The following is a 13,293-nucleotide window of genomic DNA, read 5'->3' as shown; positions in this document are numbered from 1 at the left end:
AAAAAAAAAGAAATCAAACAACATATTGTGTCAGGCAAATTTGCTGCAAAAGATCTCTTCAAAGTATGAAAGAGCAAGTATGTCAGTTTGAGGACTAAGGTGAACATGACCCAAGCCATGTTATTTTCAATTGCCTCATATGCATTTGAAAATTGGATAATGCATAAGAAAGACTGTAGAAGAATCCATGCATTTGAATTATGGTGTTAGAGAAATATATTGAAAGTATTGCCAGAAAACAAACAAATCATTTTGGAAGAAGTACAACCAGAATTTTCCTTAGAAGCATGCCAGACTTAGTTTCTTATGCTTTAGACTTGTCAGGAGGGATTAGTCCCTGGAGGAGGACATCACACTTTGTAAAGTAGATGGTCAGAGAAAAAGAGGACAATCCTCAATTAGATAAACTGACACAGTAGCAGCAACAATGGGTTACAAAATAACAATTGTAAGGATTACACAAGACTAGGCAGTATTTTGTTCTGTTGGGAATAGGGTTACTGTTAATTAGAATGTACTCGATGGTGCATAACAACAACAATATATTGAATAGCAAAAATGGAAAGCAAAAGCAAAGAATGAAGAGCAATAATCATGAAAAAATCCTTACCTTTAATAAAACATTATCTTTTACATTTTTGTTGTTGTTGTTAGTTTCCATTTAGTCAGTTTCAGCTCAAAACAATCCTATTTCCAACAAAATGAACATTGACTGGTCCTTTACCATGATTACAATCCTTTCTATTTTTTTAGCCTATTTTTGGATCCACTATGTCAATATATGTCATTAAAGATCTTCCTCTTTATAACTGAACCACCAAGCATAATGTCCTTTTTCATGAATTGGTCCCTCTTGATAACATGTCCAAAATCAATGAAGTGAAGTATCACTATCCTTATTTCTAAGCAGTATTTGGCTGTACTTCTTCCAAGAGATATTTGTTTGTTCTTCTGGTTGTTGTTAAGTTCTGTGGAGTCAATTCCAACTCAGAGTGACCCTCTATAAAGTTTCTGACAAGTTGTTGTTGTTGTCAGGTGCCATCGAGTCAGAACCGACTCATAGTGACCCCATGCACAGCAGAATGAAACAATGCCCGATCCTGGGCCAACCTCACTACCGCTGCCACACTTGATGCCATCAATGATGCCACCTGGCTGATCCATCTTGTTGGGGGTCTTCCTCTTTTTCTCTGACCCTCCATCTTACCCAGCATGAAATCCTTCTCCAGCAACTGTTCCCTCCTGACAATATGTCCAAAGTATGAGAGATGAAGATTAGCCATCCTGACCTCCAAGGAGCACTCTGGCTCTACTTCTTCCAAAACAGATCTATTGGTTCTTTTGGCATTCCATGGCACCTTCAGTATTCTCCTCCAACACCACAACTCAAAGACATCAATTCTTCTACGATCTTCCTTATTCACTGCCCAGCTTTTGCATCCATACGAGGCTATTGAAAATATCATGGCTTGGGTCAGGCGCACCTTAGTCCTCAAGCTGACATCTCTGCTCTTCAACACTTTAAAAAGTTCCTGTGCAGCAGATTTGCCCAACGCAATACGTCGTCTGATCTCTTGACTGCAGCTTCCAAGAGTGTTAATAGTTGATCTGACAAGTGGCTGGTGGATTTGAACCATCAGCCTTGCAGTTCAAACTGACCTTGTGGTTCAGTGTTTATCCTACAGTGCCAAACCAGGACTCTGTTCTTGGAGTTTTTGATATATTATCTATTCTTTGCCAATACAAGATTTTCCAAGGTAATACATCATTTTATTACTTTAAACAAAAAACTTACAATTTGAATAAAAGTTTACAGAAGAAATCAGTTTTCCATTCAACAATTCTTGCACATTTTATTTATTACATCTATTTTGGTCCCCTTAATGTAACAGTACTCTTCCCATGCCCTGCCTCTGTTTGCTGTTTCCATTCATCCTTCTTTACTACACACTGTTGTTTGGTTTCTTGATGGATACCTTTATAGATTTGGAGGCAAATAAAATATAATCCTTGACAACTTCAATATTTTCTCCATTTATCATGATGTTTATTACTGGTCCAATTTTGAAGACATTGCTTTCTTTATAAAGGTTGAGGTTTAATGCTAAAGGCTGTATTCTTGGATTTTCATCAGTAAGTGATCAAAGTCCCATTTGTTCTCAGCAAGAAAGATTGTTTCATTGAAGGATGACAGGTTGTTAATGAGTCTTCATCCAATCTTGATATTGCACTCTTCTTCATATAGTCCAGATTCTCAGATTATTTTCTTCTCATACATATTGAGTACACATGGTAAAAGAACCCAACTCTGACACACATCTTCCTTGTCTTTCAATCATACAGTATCCCCATATTTAGCTTAAACCACTACCTCTTTTTATATGTACAGTTTCCGCATGAGCACAATAAGTGTTCTGGAATTCCAATTCTTTGCAATATTATCCTTAATTTGTTGTGATTCACAGAGTTGAATGCTTTTGAAAAGTCAATAACACACAAGTAACAGTTTTTATATTCTCTGTTATCAGCCAATATCTATCTAACATCAGCAATGACATCCCTCATTCCATGTCCTCATTTGAATCTCTCTTGACTTATCTTAAGTAAAATTTTGTTAGATAATTTCCAAAGGATTACCTTTCTTAGGAATGGACCTAGATATGGATACCTTACACTTGGTTGACAAGTACATATTTTCCAAATTTGTTGGCACAGGGTGCTTCCAGAGTTGCATCTGTTTGTTGAATTATCTCAATTGAAATTCTGTCAATTCTTGGAGGCTCATTGCTGATAAATGCATACAGAACCGGTTGAACTTCTGCCTTCATTTCCACTGTTTCTTGACCATATGCTCCTTGTTGAAATGTTTGAATTCCAACCAGTTCTTCTTGGTAGAATGATTCTGTGTATTCTTTTAATTCTATTATTCTAAGCATGTGTTATTTTTCCATTGTGGGCAAGAGAATGCATTTTTTCTCAAATCAAATAATGAGTATGATACTTTTTACATGTTTAAATTTAAAGAAACAAACAATTCCATTTTTATTTTCTGAGAACATCTTATACTAAATCAGTATTTTTCATCCTTTTGCTTTAAAGCATTATCTGCCTCATCAAATGCAAATCACAAAAACTTGCCTGTCAGTATCCATTCTTTGATTCTCTTTCTGCATTTTTAAAGAATAATTCTGACATAAATTGAGTGAAACATCACTACAGTACATCATAAAATGTCTGGCAAGGGATTTGGTTTTTTATATTTCCTTTATACGAAGTCATTTTTTGAGATTCTGCATAAAGGATATTTCAACAACAGCAAAACAGATAAGAGGATAAGTAAAGCATTTCATTTTTTTTAAAAAGGAACTGTTATTTTCAGAAACGAAAAGCCTTATAAATCTCCCAACTTAGTGATCAAAGCATTTGGTTCCAAAGCTGGGTTAATAATTCCATACTTACATCTTGATTGGTCATCTCCCAGTAGGGTCTCTCACCATAAGACACAACTTCCCACATAACTATCCCATAGCTCCACACATCACTGGCAGAGGTAAACTTTCGAAAAGCTATTGCTTCAGGTGCAGTCCATCTGATTGGGATCTTGCCTCCCTAAAAAAGAAAAAGAATTTTAAAAATTCCCTTGTAGTACTTCAAAAGTATCCAGGGATATTGCTGGTTCACTGAAGAGATCTAGAAAGAGATGTAGCATTTTTAAGTGAATCTATTTGACAGCATGTAGTCTATTTTCACATATCTCAGCCTATAAGCACTTGTAGACTGACTACTAATTGACTGTCCTGAAGGTTTCTAGTTTAAATTCTGTTTGACTACTGGAGCACATACAGGACCCACATCTCAATTACAGTACTCAGGATGGCAGTGTTAAGTAGGGGAAAGTAGGCAGTCAAGCAAATCAATAAGATATGCTTTCATGACTTTTTAACAGAGAATAACGGACTCAAATTCCCTGGGTGCCTTTCTTTCTACTCTTTAATACAAGAATTGTAAGTCTATGTGGCTGAATGCAACCTTAAGAAATTTAACAGTTAATAAGACAAGCATGAAAATCAGATATCTTAAACACTTAAAGCCATACATTTCCCCTGGCATGTGTTTTTCCTTTCAGAATTTCTTTTCTCTTCCTTTGGCATATTGTTTAGTTTCATTGGTTAGACTGCTTTATCAAAGAAGCAGATATCTTACTTAATACAACTGAATTTAAAAGCGCTGAAATTATAGGAGAACATCTATACTTTTTTTTTTTTTTTTTTTTCCTAACAGTAAATACTTTGGAGATTTTCTCAAAATTCACAAAAGAAAATTTTCTGCATTTTATCGTAGGTAGAATAATATTTCTTCATTTTTAAAAGCAGGCAGAGCCAGGCCACCAAATATTTAATTTATAGACTATGTGTTTTATAGAGAAAAATGGGGCAGTGTAAGTTTGGAATATTTTCTTGCATAAAGAATAACATATATTCCCATTTTACAGGAATGCAATACATTAAAATCATATGCTAAGAAAAATGGGACTTAAATTGCTGTCTAGTAAGCAAAATTTTTTCTTTTATATTTAAAGCATTAAGGCTTGAATTCACTGAAAAATAATGAGAATTATCCAAAGTTTATGTTATTCTCTCTCTCCCTGACTTCATCAGAAGAATACCTTTTTTACTACTTTCTTAAAATCTTTAATCATTTAATTCTTGTCTCATATTTCAGAAATGCATTCTGATAGATCTTACCCTAGTCGTGTACGCTGCCTCAGGATCATCTTCCAGTACCCTGGAAAGTCCAAAGTCAGATACTTTGCACACAAGGTTACTGTTGATTAAGATGTTTCTGGCAGCAAGGTCTCTATGTACGTAGCCCATGTCAGAAAGGTACTTCATTCCAGCAGCGATACCTCTCAGCATGCCTACGAGCTGAATTACAGTGAATTGCCCATCGTTTTTCTGCAAAGACAATGTAGAAATATTAGCCTAGCAGCACTCTTCCCGAGGGGAAAATATCAAAGGATCTTTCTTCAACACCCAAACTAATTTTATCACCCTATGTCAATTCACATGCAATTTTTATTTGAAGGAAAAAAGGAAACAGCTAGAAAAAATACAGCTAGCTTTGTTTATCAGTTTTTATCAATCTATTAGTCATGCAGTTGGTCAGAGCAGATAAAGGTTTTAAAAACTCTCATAAAATATGCTACCCTTTGTTATTGTAACTCTTTTATTCTGACTAATCAGAGGCGAATATTCTTTCCTTGAACCTAGTACCTGTATAATTTTGAGATGAAATGACAAAAACTAGTTGGATAGACAAGTTGAGGCAAAGATGAAATGGCCAGAGAAAATAAGAACAATAAGGGAGTCTTTACAGAGCAGATGAAAGAACTATGTTTTCATTTATCTAGAATATGTTGTCTTTGGCAAGGGCAAAAAACTTACTGTAGTCACACAGAATATGACTCCTGTGGTGGTTACTTTGAAATAAAGGAATGATGTGACCTTAATAGACTTATGGACTTGGAGATATGAATAGAAAATTTGGAAAGAGAATATGGTAGAGGCTAAAGATTGAAGGAAACTTTTGCCTAGTACATTGCCTTCAAATCCATTGCATAGGCTAGTAATATAATTGGCATCAACATAATTATCATATATTGTTGTTGTTAAGTGCTGTCGAGTCAGTTCTGGCCCATAGCAACCTCATTCATATAGGGTTTCATAGGAGCAGCTGGCGAGCTTGAACTACAGACCTTGCAGTTCAAACCAACCTTACAGTCTAGCACATTAGTCCATAGCACCACACCAAGATTGGTACTTATATTGAAAGTTACCAACTACCAGCCCATAATTTCAATCAAGTCTTCAAAAATATTACATTCTTTAACCTAATATATTTACAAATAATATAATTTGCCAACATTTAAAATTTAGAGAATTTACACATTAAAAATATCCCCCAAAAAAGATATATGATAGGATGAATGTAAAGCTTCAGTTCTCCCATGTAAACTATCACATAAGTCACAATAAAACATTAAAAAATATATCCCCAAAGATCTGACAATATTGGTTACTATTACTTGGCATCTCTATTGTTGGAAGTAGTGGCTGGCCGTCAGATGAGGTCTGAAAAAGTACGACTCCACAGACCCACTAACCTTTTTCTTTATGTAAACGATTTGCACAGATCTTTTGACATTTGTCCTTGCTCTGCTTTTTATTATGCTCTGCTTCTTATTTGAGGAAGAGAAATGCTTATGAACATAGTTCTTTTTTTCTATTCTTCTACTCCCCTTGTCTCTTTTCTTGTACTCGTCTCTCCACTACTGTCCTTTTGTCTCCATTCCTTATCTTTCCTTTGTGTTTCAGTTACTTTCATTTCTTTCTTTCCTGTCTTCTGAGAACTAACAACTTACACATAAGTAAAAGCATTTAAAAAAGAAAAGAAAAGAACACATTGACATTGAGTCAGTTCTGACTTATGGTGACCCCCTTGTATAAGTTTTATGAAAAAAATTTTCATAGCAAAATGAATCATAGCAATATAATTATTCTGATTTCAGATATTTCTATTCCATTTAATCTATCTTTAAAATTGCTCAGTGTCATCTTCAACATCAAGGTCAAGATATAAATAACACTTTGAATAATTAATCATAAATCTTACCTTTAAAAATGTATCTAATGAGCCATTCTCCATATACTCGGTCACTATCATTACTGGTTTACCTGAAAAGAAAACAGTGATGATATATACTGCTTCGGTTTGATATAGCATTCTTATCTAAGTACATTTTCCTGGGAGTTTCTATTAGTGTTAAAATTAGTTTTATTCATTAAGTGATAGCCTTGGCAGATACCACTTCTGAGTAGCAAATCCTTACCTTATATGATGATATCTTGCTCAGTGTAATGGGGCAATGAGAAGGTATCACAAGAATGAAAAGAGAGTTGACTGCCAAGATATAAAAACTAAATTCTACAGTCATCAGTACAAGAATCAATTTATGGAGAAAATGAGTTTAGGGATGAATTATATTTCAATGTAGACAAGGAATAATATGTGACATAATATCTAGCAAAATACATAATATCTAGCAACATATTCACCTTTGTCTCTGTTCTATATATAAACTCTTCTACAACCTAAATGATCTGCTTATGATCCTTTAAATACGTGTTTAACTTTCCTAATCCTATTTCTATGTTCTTATATAGTTCTTTCCTAATGACTTCCTCTGTTTTGCCTCTCCACTGAGTACATTCTTTATTAATAACTCCCCTTTTATTAACTGTTCAAAACACCACTATAATTTCCCTTGTAATCTGAAAACTTTTCTTGCTATCAATATTCTTGTTGAAAGGAATCCTCTTTGAATGTCTAACATGTAAATCAGGCAGTCTCTGGAGTCACTCTGCTTGATGCTGAATCCCAGATCAGTCACCTACAACCATGTTATACTGAGTAAGTCAATTATCACTTTTGTGCCTCAGTTTTATCATCTGTAAAATTGGGTTGTGAGATTCCACCAAGAATTCTTTTTCTGCACATTGATAATGCCTATCACTTAGAATATGTTAAAAAAAACAACAACAGTTACCTATTTTTGTTTTATAGAACCCTGGTGATCAGACCCACCAGTCTCTATATGGAAGAAACTTGAGGTTGTCTGTTCCTATAAACATTTAAAGTAATAGAGGCCCTATGCAGTGTCATTATCATTAGGAATCTACTTGATGGAAGTGAGTTTGTTATGGTTTTCTGAACTTTATCAATATTGTATCTGTGGATTATCTTTATTGGTAGGTGTAAACTAAAAGAATATCATTCCCCACAAAATTAGGATACTCGGATATTAAAAAAATCTGATACAAAGTAAAAAATAAAAGGTAAAAAAATCATAGCTATATTGAAGATATGGGCTGAGTTCTACCATGTTCCATAGACTCCTGTTGACCTCAGGATGAGAGCGATATGAGGAAGGGTGATTGGTCCAAAGTTTTGGGAGACTGAACCCATGGACAATGAAGCATCCATCTGATATGAAGTGGGTGAGAGATGCACAAGAACACTCAAACTTGAAGATAGTACCCATTTGACCTAGCCAAGATGGCTTGATGATCAAAGCTTCACTTGAGGAAGATAAAGAAATTTGATAATGAAAACAAGTGTAAATTGCTACAATTATATGAACTTGCCCTTTACTTATGGATGTTATAGCTCAAATACCAACCAAGAGGAAAGGAGTCTTAACTTCATGTATCAATCCTATCTCCTTGGTATACAGGGTTGATAGGGGTAGGCAACTTAGATATCGGCTACCTAAAATGGAATGGGGGTGCTATAAAGTCATTAAGTGGCTGGCTTACAAGTTTTCAATGGGGAGCTTAGTTTCAGAGTGTGCAAGGGAAGGTAGAATCACCACTGAATAATTTTCATCTTGTCGAGATGGGTCTGGTGAAAAGAGATGGGGGATAAGATGATTTTGATTCAAAAGTGAGTCATTGTTATCATGACTAATTGTCACAATTTTAAAGGTAGAAGTTTTGTAACATTTAATGGGTAGTAGTTAATCTTACATCCCAGGAACAGAGGACCCTAGAACCATCAAGACAGAGGAGGTAGAGTATAAAATGGGACCCCAAACAGAGAATCAGTAACACCAGAGATGGAGGCAGAGGTGATGGCATAGAGTGATAAAGCAGGCAAGGACTCTAAACTCATAGAAAGAAAAGGTTGTGTGCTGGCAGCCAGGAAGCAAGCTTGTAGAATGTGCCCTTTGGTTGTTTACATGGTTATATGTTGTGAGTGTGTCTGTGTACATAAAAACAAAACAAAACAAAACAAACAAACAAAAACACAGAAGGAATAGAAGTAAATACTGTTAAATGATGATGCATGGGGGGGATTGTAATCATTGCAATTAAAAAAAAATATGATAGGATGAGTGCAAAATTGATGTTCTCCCATAAACTATCACTTAATTAACAGTAAAAGCTTTTAAAAATATCATCCTGATATCAGAAAATATCTATAACATGATTGCTAGCTTTCATATCTATAACATGATTGCTAAAATTCACTCTTGTGTATTTTAAAAGATTCCTCTTTATTCTTTAATAAAAATAAAATACATAAAATTTAAACCATTTTGAGATAAGGGCAAGGGAACCTTGTAACAATAAAATTACCCTAATACTGTTATTTATTCACTTTTATAAATTATGAAGGAAAGCAAAAGCCTATATAATCATCAAATGCATTATAATTAAGCTAATGGAATTATCCTGAAGAGTGTCTGCATTTTATTTGAAAAGTGATTAATTTAGGTAATTGAATTAGAGTTTGCATATTTAAATATACAAGGACAATAGGAATGAAAATATAATAATGAAGAGTGGTAGTTGTTCTGTGCCACTGAGTGTTCTGACTCATAGTGACCTCATATAGGATTTTGGGTAGCATAGTGGTTATGAATTGGGCTGCGAAACTTAAGGTCAGCAGTTCAAAACTATCAGCTGCTCCACAGGAGAAAGATGAGGCTTTCTGCTCCCATAAAGATTTACAGCCTCAGAAACCCTGTACTGGGTCGTTATGGGTCGGAACCAACTCAACGGTACTTAACAACAATATCTTTACTGGCACAGAAAGTCTCATGTTTCTCCTGCGGAGCAACTGGTAGATTTGAACTACTGACCTTGCAGTTAGCAGTCCAGCTCATAATCCACTATTCTACTAGGGCACAGTGGACAGTTAAATTACTCAAATATGAAAAAGATATAACTGGGCATAAAATATTTTGTTTGTTTTTTAAATTCCAAGATCATTTAAAGCTTATTGTTAAAAATTCACTGGGGTAGAGAACATCTGGCCCACAGGCTGTATAAGGCCAGTGAAATCATTTGGTCTGGCCCTGCCAATGTAACTGCAGTTGCAGTCATCACATTTGTTGTTGTTGTTATGTGCCCTTGAATCTGTTCTGACTCATAGCAACTCTATATAGGGTTTCCCAGGAGCACTTAGTGAGGTTTGTCACTTGGGGTTGAGTTAATTAAATATTTGACCATATCTATGGGTTAATTTTTAAATTGATAATTTTATATGGCAGGAATATTACTTTGAAAATATTTTAAAAGGAGAGAATTATCTATAAGAGAAATTATACTGGCCTATTTTATTCAGGCATTCTGGTGTGTTGTTGTAGGATAACCACTAATCTGCAAGGTCGGTTTGGAAGGTAAGGACGCTATGAACTGCAAGATTGGCAGTTCAAACTCACCAGCCACTCTTCAAAAACCATATACTGACATTTTGAGTCAGAACCAACTCCGTGGCTTTTAACAACAAGAACAATTCTTTTAAGGAAATGTGGTGGCAAGTACATTACTAAGGCAAGAGCATTTCTGTCATTCTCTCTAAAGTATATAAAAGGCAAGGCATTAGATATGCAGATGTTATATATTTGGAATGGCATTTGATTTGAAACTTGAAGAGAGTGAAGGGCTTACTGCAGTAGTAAGAGGTGACAGATTTCCAAGAGGAGGGGGCAGAACATGCCAAGTGTCACAAAACAGTCCATCAAGTTCAAATATAGCTGGAACTCTGGATTTTTTCTTTTGAAAAGTACAAAAATGTGACCGAAGGTGATAGAGAATAATGATTTAAAAGTGGATGTGAATGCAGTTCTTTACTTATTAAAAAGAGAAAAATAGTAATTTGGATTTTATTTGTAAATGGCTCTAATAACATAATTTTTTTTTTTTTTATTAAGGATATACTTTTCCTCTGAAGTATAACTAAAGAAGAGAGAAATGTTTCCATTTAAAACTTTATCTTATTGATAATGCCACTCCAATTTTAATGAACTTCAGACAAGCTATAAAATAGACACAATTTGGCTTTGGGCTCTTTTGGTTTCATGTTTTCATATCAAAGCCCATTTCAACTTTGGCTGATGGGTAAGTACATCAACCGTAGTATGGGAGTAGAATTCTGGAGCACATTTCCTACCAGACTTGACCCCATTCATTTGTTGGGCTTCAGAGCATCATAAATATCCAAGAAGGGAGCTGATTAAGCATATGTTGTTGTTGTGAAGTGCCGTCAAGTCAATTCTGACTCATAGAGACCCTGTATAGGGTTTCCGAGGAGCATCTGGTGAGTTTGAACACCCGAACTTGCAATTCAAATGGCTTTGCAGTCTGGTGCACTAACCCACAGTGCCACACCAGGACTCCGATTAAGCATTAGGAGGGGCATATGTGTAACTTGGGCATCAGCCTTTTACCAGGATGCACAAGTATTTCAGTAATTTTAGAGCTATAAGAGGCAAAATTGTATGTACTTCCAGGACATCAGCTATGATTGAACTGAAAAAGAGGCCTAGATTTTTTGGTATCCATCTGTGACAGGGATTTTAGGTTTATCCCATTCTTCTTATGCGGATTTTTTGCTAGATTTCTACTTGATTACTTCCCTCACTACTCATGGAAGGAGTTACCATATAATGAAGCACTGGCAACCCTAAATTCCAGCAGACATTCATGTAATACAGTCTCATCTTCCTTTAACTGGCACCTCTCAGCATATATTACATAAGCAGTCACCTTGTCTATAAAAGAAAAATACTAATCTATGTCTGGTGGTGGTGGTGTGCCATGGAGTTGGTTCCAACTCATAGTGACCTTGCATAGGGTTTCTGAGGCTGTAAATCTTTATGAAAGCAGGAAACCTCATCTTTCTCACATGAGTTTCAAATTGCAGACCTTAACATTATCAGACCAACTTGTAACCACTACACTTTCAGAGCTCCTAATCTATGTCTACTATATCTACTTTATCTGAAGTCCTTTATGTTTTTAGGGCTTTCTCTACATTTTTCCTAACAACACCATCAATTTCCTCTTCTTTATTTTCTAGAATTTTTTTCCCTTTGCTTTATTTTACCAGATTTTGGACTCTCGTCATGTAGTTGAAAGTCAGTGGTATTCACCACTCCTAGTAAGGCACAGTTAGGAGAAATTGATAAGAATTCCCATGCCAAAGCATTTTTCTTGATTTACTTCATAAATTAAATTAAACCACAAATTAACTACACTTAGATGAAACATACTATAAAGAAAATATACTAATCAGAAATAATTTTAACACTTGGTAGTATACATCTAGAAATAAAAACATAATTTTTAAAGACATGGCTGTCTTGTAATCATACCACAAGATTTTGTAACTAGAATAACCAAAATTTAAATGGCAAATTAATTATTTATAGTGCAAGTCATAATGTCAAAACCAAAAAGGTATGTAGAGAGAAGTTTAAGCACCTCTCATATTTCAGAAAAAGGAAAAATGCATTTAAAATGAATGTTTGTAAACAAGTATGATCTTCTTTTGTTGACAGGAATAAAGACACTTTAGGACTCATTACATTATTTTTAATGCTTGAGTCATTTTAATGCTAATTACATTTAATTTGTTTACGTATTGTCTCAGTTCCTGGTAGTCTATAAGAATGACAGAGCAATAATAAATGTGGCTTACTCTAACCCTTGTAAATTCAATAAAACAGTATAAATCATTTTCCATTATCCAACTTGCAATACTGACAAAGGGTAGATATGCCAGTAATGTGATTAGCATAGTGGAAATAATCTATAAAAAAAATACCCATTAAACATGTCACAACATAACTGTAATCACAGAATAGATCTTTTTTATTGTTGTTCTTGTTGTTAGGTGCTGTGCAGTTGGTTCTGACTAACAGTGACCCTATGCACAAAAGAACAAAACACTGTCTTTTCCTGCGCCATCCTCACAAACTGTTGTTATGCTTACACCCATTGCTGTTGCCACTGTGCCTATCTATCTTTTGCAGCTGACCATCTATTTTACCAAGCATGATTTGCTTGTCCAGGGACTGGTCCATCTTGATAATATGTCTGAAGTATGAGAGATGAAGTTTTGTCACCCTGGCTTCTAAGGAGAATTCTGATTATACCTCTTCCAACACAGATTTGCTTGTTCTTCTGATAGTCCATGTACTTTTAACATTTGTTTCATCAGAAAAATAATATAAAGTAATACAAAAAATGTTTCTTGTGGAGATATCTTCATAAGGAAGATTGTTTTATATTACATTGTATTATTTTCTGATGATCCAAGCAGAATCCTAGAAATAATAAAAACATATTATTTGTACACATGGACCTCACCAGATGGAACACATAGAAATCAAATTGACTACATCTGTGGAAAGAGAAGATGGAAAAGCTCCATATCATCAGTGAA

The 13,293-nt window shown here is 34.8% G+C and overlaps 1 protein-coding gene across 4 annotated transcripts in view; it reads right to left on the bottom strand.

The window, feature by feature from the left end:
- The window catches only part of EPHA5 (EPH receptor A5), a 688,281-nt gene that overhangs the window by 34,842 nt on the left and 640,146 nt on the right, over positions 1-13,293 (bottom strand). For all 4 annotated transcript variants that reach the window (XM_006875349.1, XM_006875351.1, XM_006875350.1 and 1 more), the window contains 3 exons: positions 6,673-6,734; positions 4,746-4,955; positions 3,460-3,609 (listed from right to left, as the gene is read on the bottom strand). In XM_006875349.1, the coding sequence (XP_006875411.1) occupies positions 3,460-3,609; positions 4,746-4,955; positions 6,673-6,734 (422 nt within the window). The remainder of the gene's footprint in view (positions 1-3,459; positions 3,610-4,745; positions 4,956-6,672; positions 6,735-13,293) is intronic.

This window comes from Chrysochloris asiatica, unplaced genomic scaffold (assembly GCF_000296735.1).
Source record: "Chrysochloris asiatica unplaced genomic scaffold, ChrAsi1.0 scaffold00322, whole genome shotgun sequence".
Classification (NCBI taxonomy): domain Eukaryota; kingdom Metazoa; phylum Chordata; class Mammalia; order Afrosoricida; family Chrysochloridae; genus Chrysochloris; species Chrysochloris asiatica.
This window is presented reverse-complemented; position numbering and strand designations above follow the sequence as displayed.